The sequence below is a fragment of the Triticum urartu genome, chromosome 2A, assembly GCF_056163025.1.
Source record: "Triticum urartu cultivar PI428250 chromosome 2A, HENAU_Tu73, whole genome shotgun sequence".
In the NCBI taxonomy this organism is placed as follows: Eukaryota; Viridiplantae; Streptophyta; class Magnoliopsida; order Poales; family Poaceae; genus Triticum; species Triticum urartu.
The window spans coordinates 250,606,951-250,628,472 of record NC_141874.1 but is presented as its reverse complement, the minus strand read 5'-3'; the positions used below and the strand labels follow the sequence as shown (position 1 = coordinate 250,628,472).

General features: G+C 48.0%; 1 protein-coding gene across 1 annotated transcript; it reads left to right on the top strand.

Moving 5' to 3' along the window:
- The first annotated feature begins 592 nt into the window (after positions 1-592).
- On the top strand, positions 593-1,612 carry LOC147984721 (uncharacterized). Its single transcript, XM_087541226.1, has 6 exons — positions 593-600; positions 661-721; positions 819-974; positions 1,072-1,179; positions 1,315-1,418; positions 1,543-1,612. Exons 1-6 carry the CDS (start codon positions 593-595, stop codon positions 1,610-1,612), a joined length of 507 nt encoding a protein of 168 aa, XP_087397352.1.
- The last annotated feature ends 19,910 nt before the right edge of the window (positions 1,613-21,522 follow it).

Genomic DNA, 21,522 nt, shown 5'->3' with positions numbered 1-21,522 from the left:
TGTGTGGAAGGCTGTTTGGTTCCAAGAAATATGTGAAATCATATGCATGACCTTGACATATGCTTCTATGCTTGATATTAACATATGATTTAACATTGTTTGGTAAACATATCATGTCGAGGGTACCTTGATGGCTTCGAAGCCTAAACTTCCCAGAGCAAGTTTCTGAAAGTGTATAACCAGATGAAGAAAATTTAGAAGGCCCTCTAGAGACTGATGATCTAGTACCAAAAAAGCCTCCTGAATCTACTAGGCAAATTAAAATAATTTGTAAGCTCACTTTTCTTTTTCAAACACATATCTAGTGTGATGTATATGGTCCATTCGTATGCCACTGTGATAATCGTGCATGCAGGGCCAAATGGAGATGTGCGACAGATTATAGGGGAATTCCGAGGTAAAAATTTGTCGAAATTATGTGGGGGTAAGATAATTGTGGAGACTGATGGTAGTGGAATTCCAAATGGAAGGTCGGCTGCCATTCTCGGTCAGCATCTTACCTGGCTTGTAGAAAACTCAACATTTGCACCATTGCATATTCAGAGATGGGACAATGAATTGTTTCTTCAAAAACATGGGCAGATGATCACAGATGTGGAGGTAAAAATTTCATAGCACTGTTCAAGACTGTTAACTTCACATTGCTGATTGTCATCCTAGCTTTTCTTCGAGAACCAAGGAGGATTACACTGATTCATCTTTACCACACATGGTTGCTAAGGTGTGTGTGTGTGTGCGCATAAACTTCTGATTCATTGTCAAACAATGTCTATGTTTTGTGTATGTTTACTTGCAACTGAACTAAACCTCAACTGTAGAAAATGCACATTGAAAAAATTGATAGGGTCAATCAAGGCTGTACAGAATCAACTTTACCGGACAAGACTAACCAGGAATTGCATCCTAGCAACTGCGCAAGAACCAAAGAGGGTTGCACCAGTTTATCTTTACCACATGAACCCACGGTTGCTAAGGTGTGTGTGCATGCACGCATAGATTTCTGCTGTGTTATCAAACAATGTCTATGTTTTCTATAAGTTTACTTACAACTAAACTGAACCTCAACTATAGAAAGCACATGATGGTTCTGAAGCAAAGAATGGCCATGCTGAAAATAACAATGCGACCAAGCAAGGTGGTCCTGAACCAAGTGTACAACTTCATCGCATCACTAAGAAGGTACATTGTATATATCTGAATGACAATGGTTAGAATAGTTAGTTGGTCTAATTCCATGTGCAATTGTCCCTTTCTATGTAAAGTGAAATCTCCCATGGTTTGTGATAATGAATGTTCCATTTCTTGAAAAAATAGGATAAAATGAAAGTCTTTTTGGTTTTGTTGAACCTGAGAAGCAAAGATAAATTTGTGGCCGAAGGAACTTTAGTGAGTAGAGATAAAACATACGTGGGACTGCTGTAATGTGAATAGAGATAAAACAAGCCACCAAACACTGCTATCGTACATCATCAAAGTACATTTCTTCTCATAATAGTCTTAAAGCTACGTACTAAAATTTTCTCCGTTATCTTTCTTTTTCAGGGTAGTTCAAGATTTAGAAAAGGAGTGCATTGCAGGAGCCAGGAGCAACTATAGAAGAATTAGTCTTTAGATGGACAAATATTATGTTTTATATACATATTGTAGCTTTATAGGAAAATTTAGTTCTAGTTTGTATGATCTCTTCTTAATTATTTGCATTTTTTATATGAAGATCTAATTTGATTTAGTTGTGAACCTAAGGTGTTTATTTCTACTAAATGAAATTGTGCGAATGGGATGGTTATGGATACAATCGATTATACGGGTGGATACCTTCATATAATGATATTTGTTGCTTACAAATGTGATTGGTGATATGGGTGCATGCTTTTATATAACAATATTTGTTGATCATTCTGCTCAAGCATACGGCATGATAAAGTTACTGGATTTGAAATGGCGAAGTTCAAATTTGGAATAAATCAAATATTATTTAAAGCAAAATATTACGTGGTTAAAAGAAGCTTTTGTATATTTAGAGACGAATATAACGTCTATATATAGCGTGTATAGGAATGGGCCTAGGGCCTATGATGAATGAAATGGCTCTATTAGTAGAGACGTATGAGCGCGGCTAACATAACGACTCTACATATCAAAGACGCTTTTGAACGTCCAAATATAGCGTGTCATATCTAGAGATGCCTTCGTACGTCCCAATATAGCGTCTCATGCCACGTACAGACGCTTAGCCAGCATGTCTATATGTTTTGAGACGGTCCGTGGGGAGACGCTCCAAAGACGCTTTACTAAGTCGACTCTATGGTTGCCTAGAGATGAAATAACACGTTTCTAACTTTGGAATATGACGTCTCTACATGCAGTTTTTGTTGTAGTGTACTTACTCCTACTATATACTATACTACTAGTATATCGAGGATTCGAGGTGCTGGTTATGTACAACGAACACATTAACATATGGCTACAGTAAAAACACCCGCCCGACGTGCGAAGCATGTGAAGCTACTACAAATAGTGTACTATTATTGTTGATTGGCCTCATCCGATAACCTGTTGCAATGCACGTACAATTATGTATTCGGAAAATATTTTTTTGCCTCGTTGCACCACTCACTCCGAGAAGCGACTCGAAAGCCATTCATAAATTTAGTAAGTTTATCACAGGCATATCATTTTATTACATAGTACAACAGGTCATCAACCCACATCGACAACGAGGATACATTATAAATACTAAAGTTTTCACCACACAACAAATAACAAGCCATGAAATGAACTTCAACTCAACCATTCCGCGGCGTTGGAAACGCTTGATTTGAACCACAAGTGATTCTCTGGGACGGGCCATCTGTTGTCGATCTGGAGACCAACGCAGGACTGATCATCCAGGCTGAAGTGGCCTACTATATCAGTACCAGGGTAGGGAACCACCCAAATGTCTGAGGTATAGACACAGTTGCTTCTCATAAATGTGTCAACAGCAGTTGGGTCGCCTTTCACCATCATCGGATAGTTTTGTCCAAGGAAGAGCGAGTTTTCTCCAAGACTATCAATTCTGTGCCAGGGAGAAGGAGTTGGCGCTAGCACCCTAGTATCCATCCCGAATACCATGCAACGGGTGTTGGAATAGGTCCGGAGAGTGCGACCATGGGAGACTACACCTGCTTCCTTAGCGGTAACATCATCAGTGGGCTGTATACACACAAGAAGAGGTGATCCATCGGAATTAGTTGCCAGGCGCCACAGAGTATATCGGCGCTGCTCGTCCTCATGCTCGTGATCATCACCATCGTCATCTCCCCCTTGGTTATAAAAATCTTCAAGTATAGGTGGTGGGATGTTCACAGGACCTTGAAAACACAAGAAGAAGGTTAATTAGTAAAGGGAAACTTGCTAACTCGCATGCATGTGGATGAAACAATTATAATTACGGTGGAAGACAAACGTACCGAAACAACGAGGATGCCATGCAAAAACAGTGCCACGAGTGGTGGCAGCAAACACAAGGCCCTCGTATTCAATTGCATCACAGTACTCATCCGTGTACAGAAACTGATTTTTGAGCAATATCCATCGAGTGAAACCATCAAGGACGGCAACAAGCTTGTCGAAGATAGCGACAACATCATAGTTTTTGTAATTCCAAGAGCGGTTGGGAACTCGACAAATTGCTATCTTCCGTAGAAGACAGTCACCATGATCATATTTGAACGTGCGTACATTACCGGTGTGCTCAACCTCTGGGCAGTGTGTTGAGATTTTTGGAAGTGGAACCCGGTGATGAGTGTACACATTCACAAGTTTCCACTCGCAGTTGGACCCAATGTAAACAACCCAATCTCCATTTGTGCCCGCCCAAGCCTTGCCCTCAAGCGATGGCATCTTAACATCACACATATCATTGTCAAGCGGCATCAACTTGCATAGGGCAAGGCCTCCGTCGTGCCGGCGCCAGTCATCAAGGTCACGACGAAGAAGATAGGGGAGATCAAACCGCTCCTTGACCCTTGGGTTCCTTGCAATGATGTTATTAGTTGAGTCGAGAATGGGCTGGAACGAACCTGCCATGCTAGCCGAGGTGATGACGTCGCACCGATCAATGAGTTCCTCCACCACGTCATCTTTCAGATCGGGGCAAGAATAACGAGGTCGTTTCCGGCCTGTTCCCTCCATGGAGAAGATGATCGAACAATGGTAGAAGAAAGGGTGAAGGGCTGAAGGAAAATGGAGGAGGGAGAGGAAGAGTGTGCGACAGCAGTTTCAAATCGAGAGGGAAAGGAGAAGAGTCGATGGACGGTTGCGAGTTTGCCACGGTTCACATAGAGGCGCCCCGGCCTACACGTCCGTTCGGAAATACTCCTACTACTCGTCGTCGTCTCACTGATATGTTGGAACGGGACATGTCAACGAAACATGGTGTGTAATTTCTCGTGCAAAATGCGATCTGGCCGCGTTGGCCCGAGGTGCCGCATTAGTTATCGACCTTTATTTTTTTAATGGCGTGTCGATCAGTTTTGAAGCACGACTAACTGGTACTGTACGCAGAGAAAATATAAACTACTCTACCACTACCCCACCTCCAGTACTAGTAGTATAAAAAAGATATATATAGGCTGGAGCTTCAGCGCGTTCTTGCTAAGGGCTGCCCACTTGCTTCTCACACTACCACCCTCTCTCCAGATCTAAAAAAGATGGCCCCTCTCTCCCTCCTCACCGTTGGTCACAAATCCGCCGGGGAAGAAAATGACGTGCAGCGTTGACGCACTCGTCGTCGTTGAGCGAGGTCACGCACTGACGACAAGGCCATCCTCTTAGACCTAGCGCCCGCGCGGGATGGCCTCCGTCCCCATGCTCGCTGCCGTAGTGTGTGCGGAGGACGACGACCACGAGCGAAGCCACTTCCCGCCGACCCTCAGGTATGCTTCCTCTTTTCAAGCCATAACCTTGTTCTATTGCCCCATCTGCTACATCGTTGCATGTGGATCTTTTTCCACTCCACCATCTTCCCAATTTGCTATCCTCTACTCTGCTGGTCACGTAGACGAAAACCATAATTTGCACTATTAAAGTAAACCATACTTCATGCAGACTAATCCATGTCTGGGTTGAATAAGGAAAGGAAAGGAGACTGTACTGTCCAAGAGAGTAGGCATCGAACCCGCATCTAGGTTGAAAAGGGGAAAATCAGTAGCTAAGGAACGAGTCTCGTGTCTCTTGGTTGAAGAAGGGTAGAAAGGCATGACAACACAATAGAGAATGACCAGGTTGATCGGTTTGTTGTCCTCGCATAGGAAAAAGGTGGCTAAAGAGAACAAAAATTGGACCGTAATCCACATATGCTGCCTGGATATTTGTTGCTCTGGGCAACCATACCTCCCTCACCACACTGCGTCCGTGGAGGTACATCATACTGGTGCCTCCCATGCTCTTATTGCCACTTTTTTTTGCTGTTAGTATAACGCCAGCAGTCAAGTCAAGCAATGCTACTGCTAAAGTGATGCCACATTTAACTAATGCCGCTCTCAGTCTAATGCCACCCATAAATTTAAGCAATGCCATTTAATGTCACCGGATTATTTCAGGGTTAGCTGTTGATTGTGGATGTATTAATGATTTTTCAGCTATAAGGCATTCTAATGTTGTTGCACAGCCAGTATACCAACGATGAAACTTGTTCCTCCCGTCAGATTTTGGCACTGTTAATGCTTATAGATTACATACCTCACTTTCATGAGATAAGTTAATTTTTTTGTACAGTGTCACCAAAATGCCAAGGCGTTGATGTCATTTTATTTTGGTTAAACTGCACAGACAATTATGAAGACAAGAGGAAAGGTCAAGAGTGGGCACCTCCTCCTCCGGCCGTTCTCTTGAGGAGGTCTGTATGTTTGTCTCTAATGCCTGTCGACTACATACCTGACATCATGATGTAATGTTAAGTCATTTCCTTTTGTACAGTGTCACTGAATTGTCAAGGCGGTGATGGCATTTTATTTTAGTAGAACCGCACAAAATTTGCTTAAAAGAAGAGGAAAGGTCAGGAATGGCTCACTTTTCCAGAAAAAACTATGTATGCCTTCCTCACATCAGCCGTTGTTGCTTTATTTATTCCTTCAAACAGGTGGTTAGAAACAGTCTTGCTACCTTTTCCCATTAAGAAATTGGAATGCTTATATTTGTGAGTCTATGCTTCAACTAGTGCCACTTTTAGAGTAATCACACTTTCAATATCTATGCAAACAGGGATGCTCGATTCTAGTGGAACTGCACAAAAAGTCCAACTGGTTCAACATTAGGAGCATGTTTTTTCCCAACCTTTATATCCAATTGGTGGCACTATGAGCTGTTCATTACGAAGGTACATGGTTTGATACTATCTTGCTACTCTTTTTGTACTGTCATTAGATAGTAATACCAGTGTTTTGCATGTGAATTTATTGGCAGGGTGGACCTGCATTGGAGGTGCAGGACATGATTCAATGATTGGATGCTCAATTTCGGTTGTATCGATTTCACCTCTTCCATCACTGCGAACATGGATATCCTTGGTCTGATGAAGAATAGGCGCTATATTTCTGCTCTGAACCACCAAATCAATTCAGTATGAAATTGTCCAGGGCAAAACATAACTGTATCAGATTGTCCAGTGCAGAACATGACAGATGCTAAGCGGAAGAGACATGTTTAAACCGAAAATACAAGGTGTGGTATATGTCTACTAGCTGCTTGCTATTTGTACAGACAGAGATGTCTGCCCGTTGCTATTTGGCAAACCAACAAAGTGCCCGCAATTTTAGTTGAACTGCACAAGAGAATAGTATAGTCACTGCATGCAGTGCCATTTGAAAATAGACACAAATAGATTGGATAGTCACTTCATGGACTGCAGAAAAGTAGTACTGTACTATTTATTGGCCAACACTAGGTGCTTCATTGCTTTGGTCTGATTATACAATGGACATCATTTTGCCTAAGTTAAAATTTGTATTCTGAAAATAGTCTTGCAGTGTGATCGAGGGAAGACCAAATCATATTGTAGTGCATGTTCCTCCATCATGTCTGGTTCATTCTCATGGTTCCAGCTATTGGTGAAGCCACTTATGTTTGCAAGAGGAATTGTAGACTTCACAAACAAATTTGTCTTTCAGTCTGTACTGAATGTTGGCCAATAGAAGCATCCATGTTGGTAGGAAGAACATATGTTTTTTCTAGATCTTTGCTTTTGGAGCTACATATTTGTATATGATATGTGAGTCATTGAGATGCATTAACATGTTGATCTTATGTATGGGAATCGTACTAGTTAGTTTTAGTTGCAATGCAAGATCCGAAGTGGCTGATCTTTGCTTTTGGAGCTACATATTTGTATATGATCTGTGAATCATTGAGATGCATTTACAGTTACTTATTTATGTTCTCTCAGTGTTTACAAGTTACTGATCGATCACTAGCTAGCCTACAAATGCACTCCTGGAAGTTTTATTTGCGACGCAAGATGCGAAGTGGCAGTTTTTTGAATAAGAATGCCTACCTCTGAAGAAACTGACAAGCTCATACGCAAGCAAGTGCCTCCTATCACACCTCTGGCAAAAGTCTGAGGCGAGGCGGAGGACGCCGGTGCCGGCGTTTAGCATGGACAACAGATGGCGGCCGGGATCATCTAGTTAGCTAAGAGTAAGTTAGTACTTGTACGCTACTAGAGTGTTAGTGGGAGTAGATAGTTAACTTGGCTATGATGGTTGTCAACGTGGAAGTTCAGTACTCTATATGTGGATCAGACCTGTTACTTTGGTCTGAATGATGAACTTTCCGTTTGAACGCATGGAATGGGCTGTTATTTTTTTAAATGGGTTGTATTTGTCCTTCACGGTTTAGAGGCTGACTTGTGGGCCTAGCAAGTTGACGCATACACAATCAGGAGATGATTGTACGTGGAGAGGATGACAGCAGGGACCCGCCAAGGTCATGGCAGTACGCAAGCAAGTGCCTCCTTATTTCAAGCCAATAAAAAATGGCTCCTCCTAGTGGATTTCTGACATCTGGGTCCCATGCGTCAACGTAGTCAACAAACGAGAGAATTGCACAACGAGCGGCTGACACCAGGGACCCAGCAGCTCGCCCAGTTATTTTTGTTTTGGGTTAATTTGATAAATGCCACTCCAAATCTGGTGTATCCGAGAAAGGCCACTGCAATTTCCAAACTTTGAAAAATGCCATTTCATGTCATTTCTAGTGGCATTTTTCGAAGTCTGGAGTGACGTTTTTCAAAGTTTGCAAACTGCATTGGCGTTTTTCAAAGTTTGCAAAAATTGCAGTGGCATTTTTCAAAGTTGGAAATTGTAGTGGCATTTTTATGACTCGCCATAATTGGAGTGGCATTTATCTAATTTGTTTTTGAGATGGAAGCAGGGTGTCAACTGGGCTGTGCGGGACACTCTGGCCTGTCTAAACAGCCTTTTCTTTTTATGTTTACCACATACCAGCCTAGTAGTTTTTTTTCTTTCTGAAAATGGCTAGCCCAGTTTTTTGTGATTTGTCAAGTAAGTTGCTTTATCAGGCCTGTTGGGCTGCAAATCTTTCAAGACGAGGAGAGCTTCATTCGGCTGGCCGAGAAAATGGCCTATCAGTAATGAGAAATGGGCTGTACATTTTTAAAGCACATCAAACCAGCAATTATTTTCAAATATCTTTTTTCATTTCGAGATTTTAAATTGCATTGATTTTTATGCGTGGACAATTTATTGGATTTTATATTGATATACATTTATTTTTAAAATCAGTCTGAATGTGACTCGAAATTTCGGGATTAAAAACAGTTCAGACCGCACCGACATATGCAAAATTTCGTATAATTTTTTAACCGTGGCCACAATATGGGTTGTAATGCTAACATAAAGAATATGCGCTCCAAAAAAACCCGTAAGAATTAGCAAATGGGTTGTAAATTATTTGAAATAATGGCAGATGGGCTGTATGCTATTTTCCACAGATTTGAGGCTTTCCACAGATGGCCTGTATACTGTTGGATGTCCATCCAATGGCCATCGTGCTTCTTCAATCTCTGCTCTTCCTGCTCCAGCCGCTCAAACAAGCGCCGGCGGGACTGCCTGCTCCCTCCTTCCCGCGGCCGGCTGTGCTGCCGCGCAGGCCTCACCACCCCACCGTACTCCCATCGCTGGCCTAGCCATCCCTCTACTCTCCCACACCTGCTGTTATTCTCCGGCGACGGCAGACGAACCAGTAAACCCTCGTACAGTCATACTCCCCTCCGCGTGGAAAACAAAAACAACGGCCGAGTCTTTCTTGCCTCCGTGTCGTTCCCTTCCTAGGCCTCGCCGTCGTCCACCGCCCTGGTGCTCTCGGCGTGGCGTGGCCAGCGTGGTCAACGACCGACATGCATCTGAAGTGGACTATACGTGGAGAGGCTGACAGCGGGGTCCATGGCCGCACGCAAAGAAATGCCTCCTTATTACGCGCAAAATAATGATTTCCTCCACCTGACATCTGGGACCCACCGAAACGGCCTCTGTATTTCGCGAGAAAAACGTTACCGCCGCTGACAGCTCGGACCCACCAGCTATATCTTCGCACGCAAGGAAGTGCCTCCTTATTACGCACAAAAAAATGAATACTCCCCTGCTAGCTGGGACCCAGTATAGTGGGCCTACTAAGTTGACGGGGACGAAGGGCTTTGTCAACTTAGTCAATATGCACGATTCTAGCTCGATTGACCGTACGATGTCCATCCAACGGCCGTAGTGCTTCTTCAACCTCTGGTCTTCTTGCTCCGGCCGCCCAAACCAGCGCCGGTCGTGCCGCCTGCTCCTGCCTCCCGTGGAAGGCTGTGCTGCCGTGGAGGCCTCACCGCCCCCATACTACTCCCACCGCTGGCCAGGCCATCCCTCCACTCCACTCACCCACACCCCCTGTTATTCTGCGGCGACGGCAGCGCAGCCGAACCAGTGAACCCTCGTACTCCTCTCTGCATGGTCATCCACTGCCGCGTCTTCCCCGGCTCCGCGTCGTCCCCTTCCTAGGCCTCGCCGTCGTCCACCGCCATGGTGCTGTCGGCGCGCCGTGGTCAATGTGGTCAACGACCGAATTCCATCGTAAGAATACTGTACGTGGAGAAGCTAACAGCTGGGTCCACGGCAGCCGCAAGGAAGTGCCTCCTTATTACGCGGAAAATAATTATTCCTCCACCTGACAGCAGGGACCCACCGGACGAGCCACCAGTATTTTGCGAAAAAAATTGTTTCCCCCTGACTGCTGGGACCCACCGGACAGGCCACCGTATTTCATGAAAAAAACGTTCCCCCCGCTGTCAGCTCGGACCCACCGGAAGTGCCTCCTTACTACGCACAAAAAAATGAATACTCCCCCGGCTAGCTAGGACCCACCTTGCTGGGAGGCTGACTTGTGGGCCTACTAAGTTGTCGGGGACTGAGGGCTTTGTCAACTTAGTCAATATGCACGATTCTAGCTCCAGTGACCGTACAATGTCCATCCAACGGCCGTAGTGCTTTTTCAACCTCTGGTCTTCTTGCTCCAGCCGCCCAAACCAGCGCCGGTCGTGCCTCGTGCTCCTGCCTTCCGTGGCCGGCTGCGATGCAGCGGAGGCCTCACCGCCCCCTACTACTCCCACCGCTGGCCAGGCCATCCCTCTACTCACCCACACCCCCCTGTTATTCTACGGCGACGGCAGCCTCACACCGCAACGAACCAGTGAACCCTCGTACTCCTCTACGCGTGGGCATCCACTGCCGCGTCTTCCCCGGCTCCGCGTCGTCCCCTTCCTAGGCCTCGCCGTCGTCCACCGCCCTGGTGCTCTCGGGGCGGCATGGTCAACGTGATCAAGGAACGACTTCCATCGGACGTGGACTGTACGTGGAGAGGCTGACAGCTAGGTCCACGGCCGCAGCAAGGAAGTGCCTCCTTATTATGTGCAAAATAATTATTCCTCCACCTGACAGCGGGTACCCATCGCATGAGCCACCGTATTTCTCCCCCCTGACTGCTGGGACCCACCAGCTACATCTTCGCAGGCAAGGAAGTGCCTGACAGTCGAGACCCACCTAGTCGAAGCGTACGTAGCGTTGTCATTCTGGGCACGAACGTGTACGTACATATATACTGGTGGATGTAGAGGCGCGCACGTGTCGTAGTAGAGGCGGCCAGGGTGCAAGAAAGAAAATATGGCCACGTATGTGTACATACGGGCGGGGTCTCGAACGCCTACTCGCGCATATGTACGGCGAGGGCTCGTGTACATGGCTGGGTCGGAACGGAGAAACAACGTCGTCGTCATGTTCATGGGTTGGAACGGAATGCGTGGTCGTGTTCATCGGGAGGGCTTGGATGGAAGAGGCAATGGAAACGAGGCCTGGCATACCACAAAACAGACGAAACGGACCTCCTACGGTCGAAACAGGGGTCCTGTTGATCGGGAGGGGTGTGGCGTACCGCAAAACAGAGGAAACGGACCTCCTACGGTCGAAACGGGGGTCCTGTTGATCGGGAGGGGTGTGGCGTACCACAAAACGGAGGAAACTGACCTCCTCCGGTCGAAACGGGGGTCCTGTTGATTGGGAGGGGTGTGGCGTACCACAAAACGGAGGAAACTGGCTTGTGTTGGAGCGCTACAGTCGAAACGGGGGTCCTATTCATCGGGAGGGGTGTGGCGTACCGCAAAACGGGACTCCATGGGATACTGTTCATCTCCACCGTCGACCCCCTCCAGCCTCCACGAGCCACTGTTCATCCACCGTCGACCTCCTCCAGCCTCCACGGTCTCCTGTTCATCCAGCCTCCACCGCGCGCTACTCCACCGGCTACTGTTCAACCACCCCTCCACCGTCTACTGTTCATCCAGCCCTCCACACCACGGGGTCCTATTCAACGACCCCTCCACGGGCACCCCTCCATCGTCTACTGTTCATCCTGCCCTCCACACCACGGGGTCCTGTTCATCCACCCCTCCACGAGCACCCCTCCACCGTCTACTGTTCATCCAGCCCTCCACCACACCACGGGGTCCTGTTCATCCAGAGGCAACGCCACCGCTCACTGTTCATCAAACCCCCCCGCAACGCTCACTGTTCATCCCATTGATCGGCTTCAGTTAGCAGTAGTAGCCAAGGAATCGCTCGATCGGGTTTAGTTAACAGCCATCGATCAATCGCTCGGGTTCAGTAACGCGTAGCCTGCAGTGTAATCGCTCGGGTTCAATTAGAGCCCAACGCCTCGCTCGGGTTCAGTTAGAGCCAACGCCTCGCACACACGCGCGTACGTGTACGAGATAAACGCGCATCGCTCGGCCCCCGACCTCCCACCGTAACCGGGAACTCCCCGAAATTTTCCTCCCCCTCACTTCTACCACGGTTTTTTCTGTCATGGACGGCCCAAAGAATGTCATGCAGCTGCATCTCTGGCCCGCCCAGGATGAAAAGCCCATTTTCTGTCATGATTTTTTGTCATAGAAGTAGGAGCCCACCACATCTATGATGATACCGGGTTTTGTCACAATTATCGTCATAGAAGTGTCATATGTATGACAGAAAAAAAAATCGTTCGTCCCAAAATATCACGGATGTGTCTTTTTTTTGTAGTGGGTCTCGCTCAGGTGGCAGCGGGTGCGAGCGCTGGGGGGAGAGGGAGGAACCAGAGAGGGGGGGGAAGAAGCAGGGGTGTCGTGGCGCTCTTGGCGCCCTCCAGCAGCAGCAGCGGCAAGCAGGAGGTGGACACACGGTAGTGCGCGCGCGTTGGGCATGCGCCCATCCTTCTAGCAAGGAGGAAGACGACATGAGAAGGCCGTGACAGGTAAGCCATGTAAGGTTTCTGCTCTTTTTGTTATCTTCTGTTCTGTTTTCTTTTTATTTATTTATTTCTGCCACTGTTTGAATTCAGACAAATTCAAACAATGCCAAAAAGTTTCTGAAGTATTATATGATGCAGGTATGGACCCTGCTAAAAGCACATAATTGATTTCAGAAGTATTTGTTTATATTCTAAATATATGAATATAAATTCAAACTCAAATACAATAGTGATTTGAATTCAGTGCACAAAAAATTCCATAAAAATGTTCATCATTTTTGGTTGGGCTCAAAACCTTTGCTAGAATATAACCAACATTATTTAAGGCTATTTTGGAAACATTGAATGTATTTTTAGGGTTTTTCCCCTTAATTGATTTTGAGGCTTTGAAATACCCTCAATTCCAATTTCTTGAATTTAACAAGATGCATGATGCAGATGCAACTAGTTACACACAAATTCTAGGGCTGTGACATGTAGTCCCTCGTCAGATGTACGTTCTTGACGTAGAAGTAGGACTTCTACCACAGTTTGGCTGACTACAGCAGGGAGACTGGCGGGAGGCGGTTCCAGGCACCCGGACGTAGCACCGCCATGCAGGCTTCGTACTAGCCGCCATGCCCTTGGCGGCGGTGCCCAGCTTGAGTTAGAAGCACTATCCCCAGAGCTCAAGGGTGGGGAGAGTGCCGAGGTAGCCTTCGCAGAAGGTGAAGAACGCAGCCAGCAGCACCACCGTGTTTGGTGTGAGGTGGTGCAGTTAGACTCAGTAGAAGTTTAGGAAGGAGCGCAGGAAGCCGCTCCCCGGAAGGCCGAAGTCGCGAAAGAAATGGGACTGGAAGACGACATATTCGCTCTCCTCCGGCACCGGCGAGATTTCCGCTTCGGGGAAGGGGGCCCCGCACCTTCTTGTGTGTCTCCGGGGGTAGCCGTCGTGTCTGATGGAGAAAGGATAGATGGTATTCATGGATGTTGGAGCCGTCCCAGTCGCCGGCCCATGCGCGCGCCATGTGTCTGTCTAAAAACCGGCAGATCTCAGGTAGGGGGTCCCAAACTGTGCGTCTAGGATCGATGGTAACAGGAGACGGGGACATGTTGTTTACCCAGGTTCAGGCCCTCTCTATGGAGGTAATACCCTACTTCCTGCTTGATTGATCTTAATGAATATGAGTATTACAAGAGTTGATCTACCACGAGATCATAATGGCTAAACCCTAGAAGCCTAGCCCAAGTGAATATGGTAATGAGCATATGTGGTGTCCTTTCTGGACTACCCCCTTTGGTTTATATAGACACCGGGGGCATCTAGGGTTTACATGGAGTCGGTTACATAAGAAAGAATCTTTGGTCGCCAAGCTTGCCTTCCACGCCAAGTAGAGTCCAATCCGGACACGGTGCAGTCTTCAGCCTTCATGTCTTCACAGCCCATCAGTCAGGCCCATGGATAACAGGCCGGACGGCCGAGGACCCCTTAGTCCAGGAATCCCTCAGTAGCCCCCAAACTAGTCTTCAATAGCGAGGTGCTCGGTACACATATTGTCTTCGGCATTGCAAGGCGGGTTCCCCCTTCAATGATCTCCAAGTAATGTATTCGGCCATTAATCCAATGTCGCCTCCTTGGCTTCTCCGTGTTGAAAAATATTTTTCCTCCACGTGTCGAGTGAATGTGGAAAGTCAGTGTATTTTTGCGAATAACACCCCATCCATGCGAGGAAGAGCGCCTATTTAAAGAGATTGGATATGAGATCCAGTCAGCGCTACGCAGAAGAAATCCCCAGAGACTGCTTAGGAGAAACTATTCCAGCATGCCTAGTGTTCCCAACTCCTCCGCTCGTCCCGCCCAGAGAAAGGCGAGTGGGAGAGGTGTTTCGTGTCTCATAGCCGATTGATGAAGTTGCAAACGCAGGGATTCCTTCCCCATGCAGATCTAGTCCCTGTTTGAATGGGGATAGCTTTCTTCAATGAGGGGACTCAGGCAGAGGACTTCCCAAATCTGTCCGGGGGAGAGCGAGTGTGTTTTGTCCCCTACATGCTAAGAGGCATTGCATTTCCAATCCATCTATTCCTCCGAGGGCATCTGGAATACTATGGCCACCAGCTGCACAACTTCACTCTGGCCTCTATTCTGCACATTGCGGGTTACGTCGCTTGATGCGAACTTCTCCAGGGCGTCGAGGCTCATTTCGAGTTGTGGAGGAAGCTGTTTTGTCTCGTCCCGCGCAATCACGAAGGGTCAATATTTGAAATAGGCAGAGCCGAAGTATGGCACATCGCCGATACCGGATATCCATCTGACACACCAAGGAAGGCACCTAATGAATGGCCCTCTGAATGGTTTTATATAGAGGACGTTGCGCTTCCTAACCTGATTCAAAAGGGTCTTCCCGAATTTGCGTGCGCCCCGCTGAAGAAACACCACAGTTGGCGTCCCCGGAGTCTTGAAGAGGAAGACAACGCGGAGGTTCGTCAGCTGATGAGCTGGATAAAAGAGCTCACTCAGTTCGGACTCATAGTAATCGAGGTTATGGCGATTTCCATAGCGCGAGGGGTTCAGCCACTCCAATACAGAGGGCTTCGAATGTGGCACTACAATGGGGAGGACGACGCCTCTCGTTGCGGCCGGAAAGGTCCGGTTACCCATGCCGCTTTGGCTAAGATATTAGCCGAACTGTTCAAAGGGGAGGAAAAGGAATTTCTCCGCATCAAATTTATAGATGGGTACTCTATGTATAACCCTCCCAGCTGGGTAAGGCCCGACCCCTCTGTTTTTACTTCTTCCATCTCCGAATTGCCTTTGATAAACTTCTAGCTTGTTTGCTTATGACAGCACTGGCGAAAGGTCACCGAGGGATTTTATAGTCCGGCCCCACAGCCAGAGGACCACAACCGGGAGCTCGATCCCGGTTTCGAAGAGGATCCAGATATATTTGTGGTGCTTGCGGAGGGGGTGTTTTACCAGGCGAGCTATGATGGCACATAAGTGGCCATCATCGCCGACTACCCTGGTCTTCTTCCAGCTTCACACATAAGTGATTCGAACACACCTTATTCAAAAGAGATATCTCCTTCCTTCTTACCCACCGCACTATCTTGTGCTCAAAAGGGGAAGGGTTCGGCGCGCCGTACTGCTCCAAGGGTACCTCCGAAGAGAGCGTCCCCCACTCCGGGCGAGCCAAACGAAGATACGGTCGTGCCATCATCGAAGAGGTATGAATTTGCCAACCTGCACCTGAGTAGTCACGTCCAACCGTGACCTTCCTGTTATCCATGTGTCAGGAGAAAGACACGTCGGACCATATCTAGAGGTTCGAGCGGCCGTACTTCCCGCAGCCAGGATTCAAATCCTGCCACGAAGACGGGGGCTGATGCAGAGGCGAAGCAGGACTGTCCTCCGGCCGAGGACTCGGATGATGTATCTGTTACAAACTCGGAAGTGGAGAGTGTGATGAATCATCGGCGCCGCCCGGCCATTTTACAAGACCCTGGCTTTTCATAAGAGTCGTTTAACACATTCAACTCGGCCGATGCAGACATCCGAGCTGTTTGAGATGGGATTAACAGGGCCACAAAGCAACATTTGAAAGATGTGCAGGTAAATTTATTTTGTCTGACTATGATAACCATATGCCAGTAGCCCCCGAGACTTAAAGGAGTTCAAACAACTGATTTAAGGATCAATGTACGACCATGTGCTTACAGAGAAGAGCACCTAGCTAGCTCAGGAGTTAGAAAAGTGTCAGCGCCGGCTGCTTGCTGCCAATGCCGAACTGGAGAAGTACAAGGCATCTCCCGGTAATGCTTCCTTCTATCAAAATTCATAATGATACACCGATAGTGCGAATCTGGGTGATAATCTTTGGGTTCCGCCGTTAGACCAAGTACAAGAGGAGCTGGACGCCGCTCGAAGCGAAGAATGCGGAGCCAAAAAGCTACTAGCAGCGGGCCAATGTGTATTGACAAAATTCGTTCAAGAGAAAAAGAAACTCCAGGACTCGAACTCCAAACTGGGTGAAGAACTAAAAGATGTGGGAGCTTAGCTAGCTGACTCTGTGAAGGAGAACAAGAAGTTGCGAGGCAGCATATTCAGTATGTGGCCACTTTTGTTTTATAACAGTTTTGGAGGTAACGATAGCTGATATAGATATAATTGTAGGTGTTTTGACGAACCGCCCCGAAGAGGAGGTGTCCGGATCATCGAGTGATCTTCTGCAAGGGCTGTCATAGTTGCACGAGCAAGCTCGGCAGGCGATGCGGAGTGTAGCCAAGGCGTTATGGCCATCCGACCCCCCTCCAGGAAGCATGGAGAAGCTGGTAGCTCTTCAAGGGAGCGCGGCGGCGTATCCGGCTGTGGAAGATATCGGCATGCCGAGAGGGTGCGCGAGAGGCCTGGGCCATGGTGAAGACACGATATACCAAGTTGGATCCTAATCACATGGCTTGTGTCGGACCACTATGGTCGAATGGGGAAGAAATTCCAGTTAGTTTAGCATATGACCAAGTAGAGTTGGCCGCCAAATATTCCCAACAGGATTGTAAGTTAGACTGCCTATTGCAAGGTGTAGAGGAGGAGGTTTTCGAGCCCAAGTGACTGTGTACTTTCCTCATCTAGCTGAATTGTATATCATTTTTCATGGCAGACCTTTTCACTTCAACCTCCGGTCCCGAAGGTGCGAAGTGTTTCCGAATACCGTCGCAGTCGAATAGGCCGGGGTATGCCTGGAAAACTAGGCCTAGGGGTCATAGTTGCTTGAAAAGACAAGTTGTATCCGGCTAGCTATGTTATATTACATTGATATCGTAAGAAACATCTTCCAGAGAAAATAGTTCCGCTAAATGTTCCTTTCCCTGGGTGTACATGCATTTAATGCACATGTCCGAATTGTGATGTGAGCACCACGGTTTGTTTAACTTCTGGGGGTGCACAATGGAGTGAGTTTAAAAAACATCTTTAATTCACCGACCGAATATTCCCTTAAGAACTCTAGCTTTCTACTTTACCCAGTCTGAGGTACACATCCGGATGACACGACAGTAACAATCGCAGAGGTGCTCCCTTTATGCCCTAGCCAAACTAACGGGAACGTAGGGCATAAGCACAGGAGCTAGGCAACCCAGCTTGGCCAAAACTTAAGTCATATAGATGCATGTAATGGCAAAGAAAAGGTACATATGGAAAAACTCATATGTGAGGAGCTTGATGCTTAAGGAATGATAAGAACTTCTGTCCGAGAAGCCCCCAGGTACAAGTGGCGTACATATTTAAAGATGTATGTGTTGATGGTGTGCGGTCTAGCCGCACCAAAGCTTTAAAGTGAGAAAGAAGAAAGTAATCGGAAAAGAGAGAAAAAATAATGGAAACTATAGGGGAGGAGGAGACGAACAAGGGGTTTAGCGCTAGGCGTAGAATCTCCGAAGTGTGGCCGCGTTCTAGGGGTTCGGCTCGAGGAGATTGTCTGATGCATTGCGAAGACGGTACGCTCCTCCAGTGAGAACTTCATCAATTATGAAGGGACCCTCCCATTTGGGCTTGAGTTTGTCCTTTTTCTTCTCCGGGAGCCGTAGAACAAGTTCGCCAATGTTGTAAGTCTTGGCCCGTACTTCTCTGCTTTGATATCTTCGAGCCCGCTGTTGGTTAACTGCTGCACGAGCTTTTGCGACATCGCGTTCCTCCTCCAAGGCATCTAGGCTGTCCTGCCGATCAAGCTCGGCTTCTCTCTCTTCATACATACACACTCTAGGTGAGTCGTGAATAATATCGCAAGGCAATACAGCCTCTGCACCATACACCATGAAGAAAGGTGTGTACCAGGTAGTACGGTTGGGTGTGGTCCGCAGCCCCCAGAGTACGGAGTCGAGCTCCTCAACCCAGTGCTTGTCTGAATCTTTCAAAGAACACACTAGTCTGGGCTTGATGCCGCTCATAATAAGACCGTTGGCGCGTTCGACTTGACCAATGATTTGTGGGTGGTAGACGGAGGCGTAATCTGGTTTAATACCCAGATTAGTACACCAGATTTTTACCTCGTCGGCTGTGAAATTGGAGTTGTTGTCATTGATGATGTCGTGTGGGACACCATAACAGTGCATAACATCGTATATGAAGTCTATCACCGGGCCGGACTCAGCCGTTTTGACCGGTTTAGCCTCTATCCACTTAGTGAATTTGTCCACCATAACCAGCAGATATTTTTTCTTATGGCTTCCCCCTTTAAGGGGTCCAACCATGTCGAGTCCCCAGACCGCAAAAGGCCAAGTTATGGGGATTGTTTGTAGGGCAGTGGGGGCGTATGGCTTTGATTGGCAAAGAGTTGGCATCTGACACAACATTGGACAAGGTCATGTGCATCCGCTCGGGCTGTCGGCCAATAAAACCCTGTACGGAAGGCCTTGCTAACAAGGGACCGAGCTGTGGCGTGGTGCTCGTACTGTTCTATACCTTGGTTCGTCACCGGCATTGAATGTAATAGCCGTGTCGTTCCATGGGTTTATTACATCGATTTGGCAGACTTCGTTGAGCTCGCGAATTGCTCTTTTGCGCTTGTTATTTGAAGCAAATGTCTTGAATACTATCAGTACTCTTGAGTCGTCGTCTTCTAGGGGGTGTTGTTCTGGGGCGTCCTTGATAAGGATGTCCTCGCTGCTCTTGGCTACCTGTCGTAGTATCCAACATGCTCTAAGACTGTGTATTGCCACGGTATCTGTTGTTGTATGTATTTTGCATGGGCCATCGAGCCACCCTTCCAGAACGGTGTCGTGTCGTATAGTGGCATTGTGTTTTTTGACTGTTGGACTAGGCGTGCCCCAAGGGTACGCCCTTTTCTCCTGTAGGGGAAGTTGGGTTTGGGCTGGTGGTTCCCAGCGAGCTTCCCGAGTTTCCCAGGTGCTTTTCATCGCGCAGTACTTTTGTACGATGGTTGCTAAGTCAGCAAATTTTAGTACGCGGCATCGATTGATGGCGTTGAGGATTCCTTTGTCTGCACAATTTTTGCAGAACGCTGATATTGCGTCCTCGTCACGGCAATCTCTTACCTTGTCCTTGAGAAGGACGAATCTTGCCCAAAAGTGGTGGACCTTCTCCTGAGATTACTGTTTTATGCTCATGAGAGCCTCTATGTCCGGGTGGGTGGGTGGAATTAAATCCGAACCCCGACCTAACCGGTTGTCCGGAGTCCAACGATCTTCCAGACTAGACAGTGCGGGTTCCGGAATAACTTCTGATTGTTTGGAACCGTCGTCTGATGCTATGTTCGGAGGGCTGGTTGCGTCCTTTCGCGGGTGAGTATCTGTCTCTTCAGGAACGGCGACCCGAACATAGTCCATCTTCAATATAGAAGAAGACTCGTCGTCCTGCTCCAGGACTGCCGCGATCTGGTGGGTGACCGGTGGAGTTTAGGTTTCTCCCATATCAGTTTTAGGCCTGATCTGATCATAATTTGTGACGATTCCCAAAGCGGCGATGCGATCTAGGAGCTCATTTAAGGACGAAAACTCAACCGGATCAATATGCTTGGAGTGCTCAGAGTTGATGCGAAGGGGATTTTCGATGGCCCGAGAGGTCACCGTCGGCTCCGTGGCCGAACAGGCGGTCATAGTAAAGTCGCACAGCCGGAGGTTTTGGCTCGAGGCTAAAACTACCTGCGCGGTAATGTTGACTTTAGTGACAAGGCGAGCCATCGAGCCTTTCATCAACGACATAGTGGAACTCTCAATGAAAGCACCAATGTCGGTGTCAAAACCGGCGGAGCTCGGGTAGGGGGTCCCGAACTGTGCGTCTAGGATTGATGGTTCCTTCTTGATTGATCTTGATGAATATGAGTATTACAAGAGTTGATCTACCACGACATCGTAATGGCTAAACCCTAGAAGCCTAGCCTATGTGAATACATTAATGAGTATATGTGGTGTCCTTTCTGGACTACCCCCTTCGTTTTATATAGACACCGAGGAGGTCTAGGGTTTACATGGAGTCGGTTACATAAGAATGAATCTTCGGTCGCCAAGCTTGCCTTCCATGCCAAGTAGAGTCCAATCCGGACACGGTGTAGTCTCCGGCCTTCATGTCTTCACAGCCCATCAGTCCGGCCCATGGATAATAGGCCGGACGCCCGAGTACCCCTTAGTCCAGGACTCCCTCATCATGGACTTCAGTGCTTGACGGAGGCGCGGCGCGGTGACGAACGGGCGAAACCGCGGCGGAGCAAGGAAGCCACAGCGAGAAGAGGCCCAGCGACAATGGGCTGCGGCAACACTTCGGCAAGAGGAAGGGGCACTACGGCGGAAGAGAGGAGAAGAAGGAAAATGGCAAGGGCAGAAGGAGAGGAGGGCACGCATGCGTCAGCCGCCCCCCCTCCCCTATTTATATTCCCGGGCGGCGGAGCCGAGGGGGTGAGAACATGGGGGGTCGTGGTATTAACTGCGCCCACTACCCCCACGATCCCACGTTTCCAGCACCGTAATGGCGTGTATTAACTGCTCCCATAAGCTCAACCGTCTGCCTCGGCCACAGTGGATCTGTGCTCGTGCCGTGGCCCTATAGGGGCGGGCCCCAGCCTACGGTGACGTCCTGTCACGCGCGTGCACTGGCTGGCCGGCCTGGCCTCCTGACGCCATGTGGCGAGCTAGCTACGGGTGGCAAGCCTGACATCCGGCTACCGAACCACCCGGCCCCCGCCATGATGTTTCAAAACCACCAGGCGGCCTGCCTGG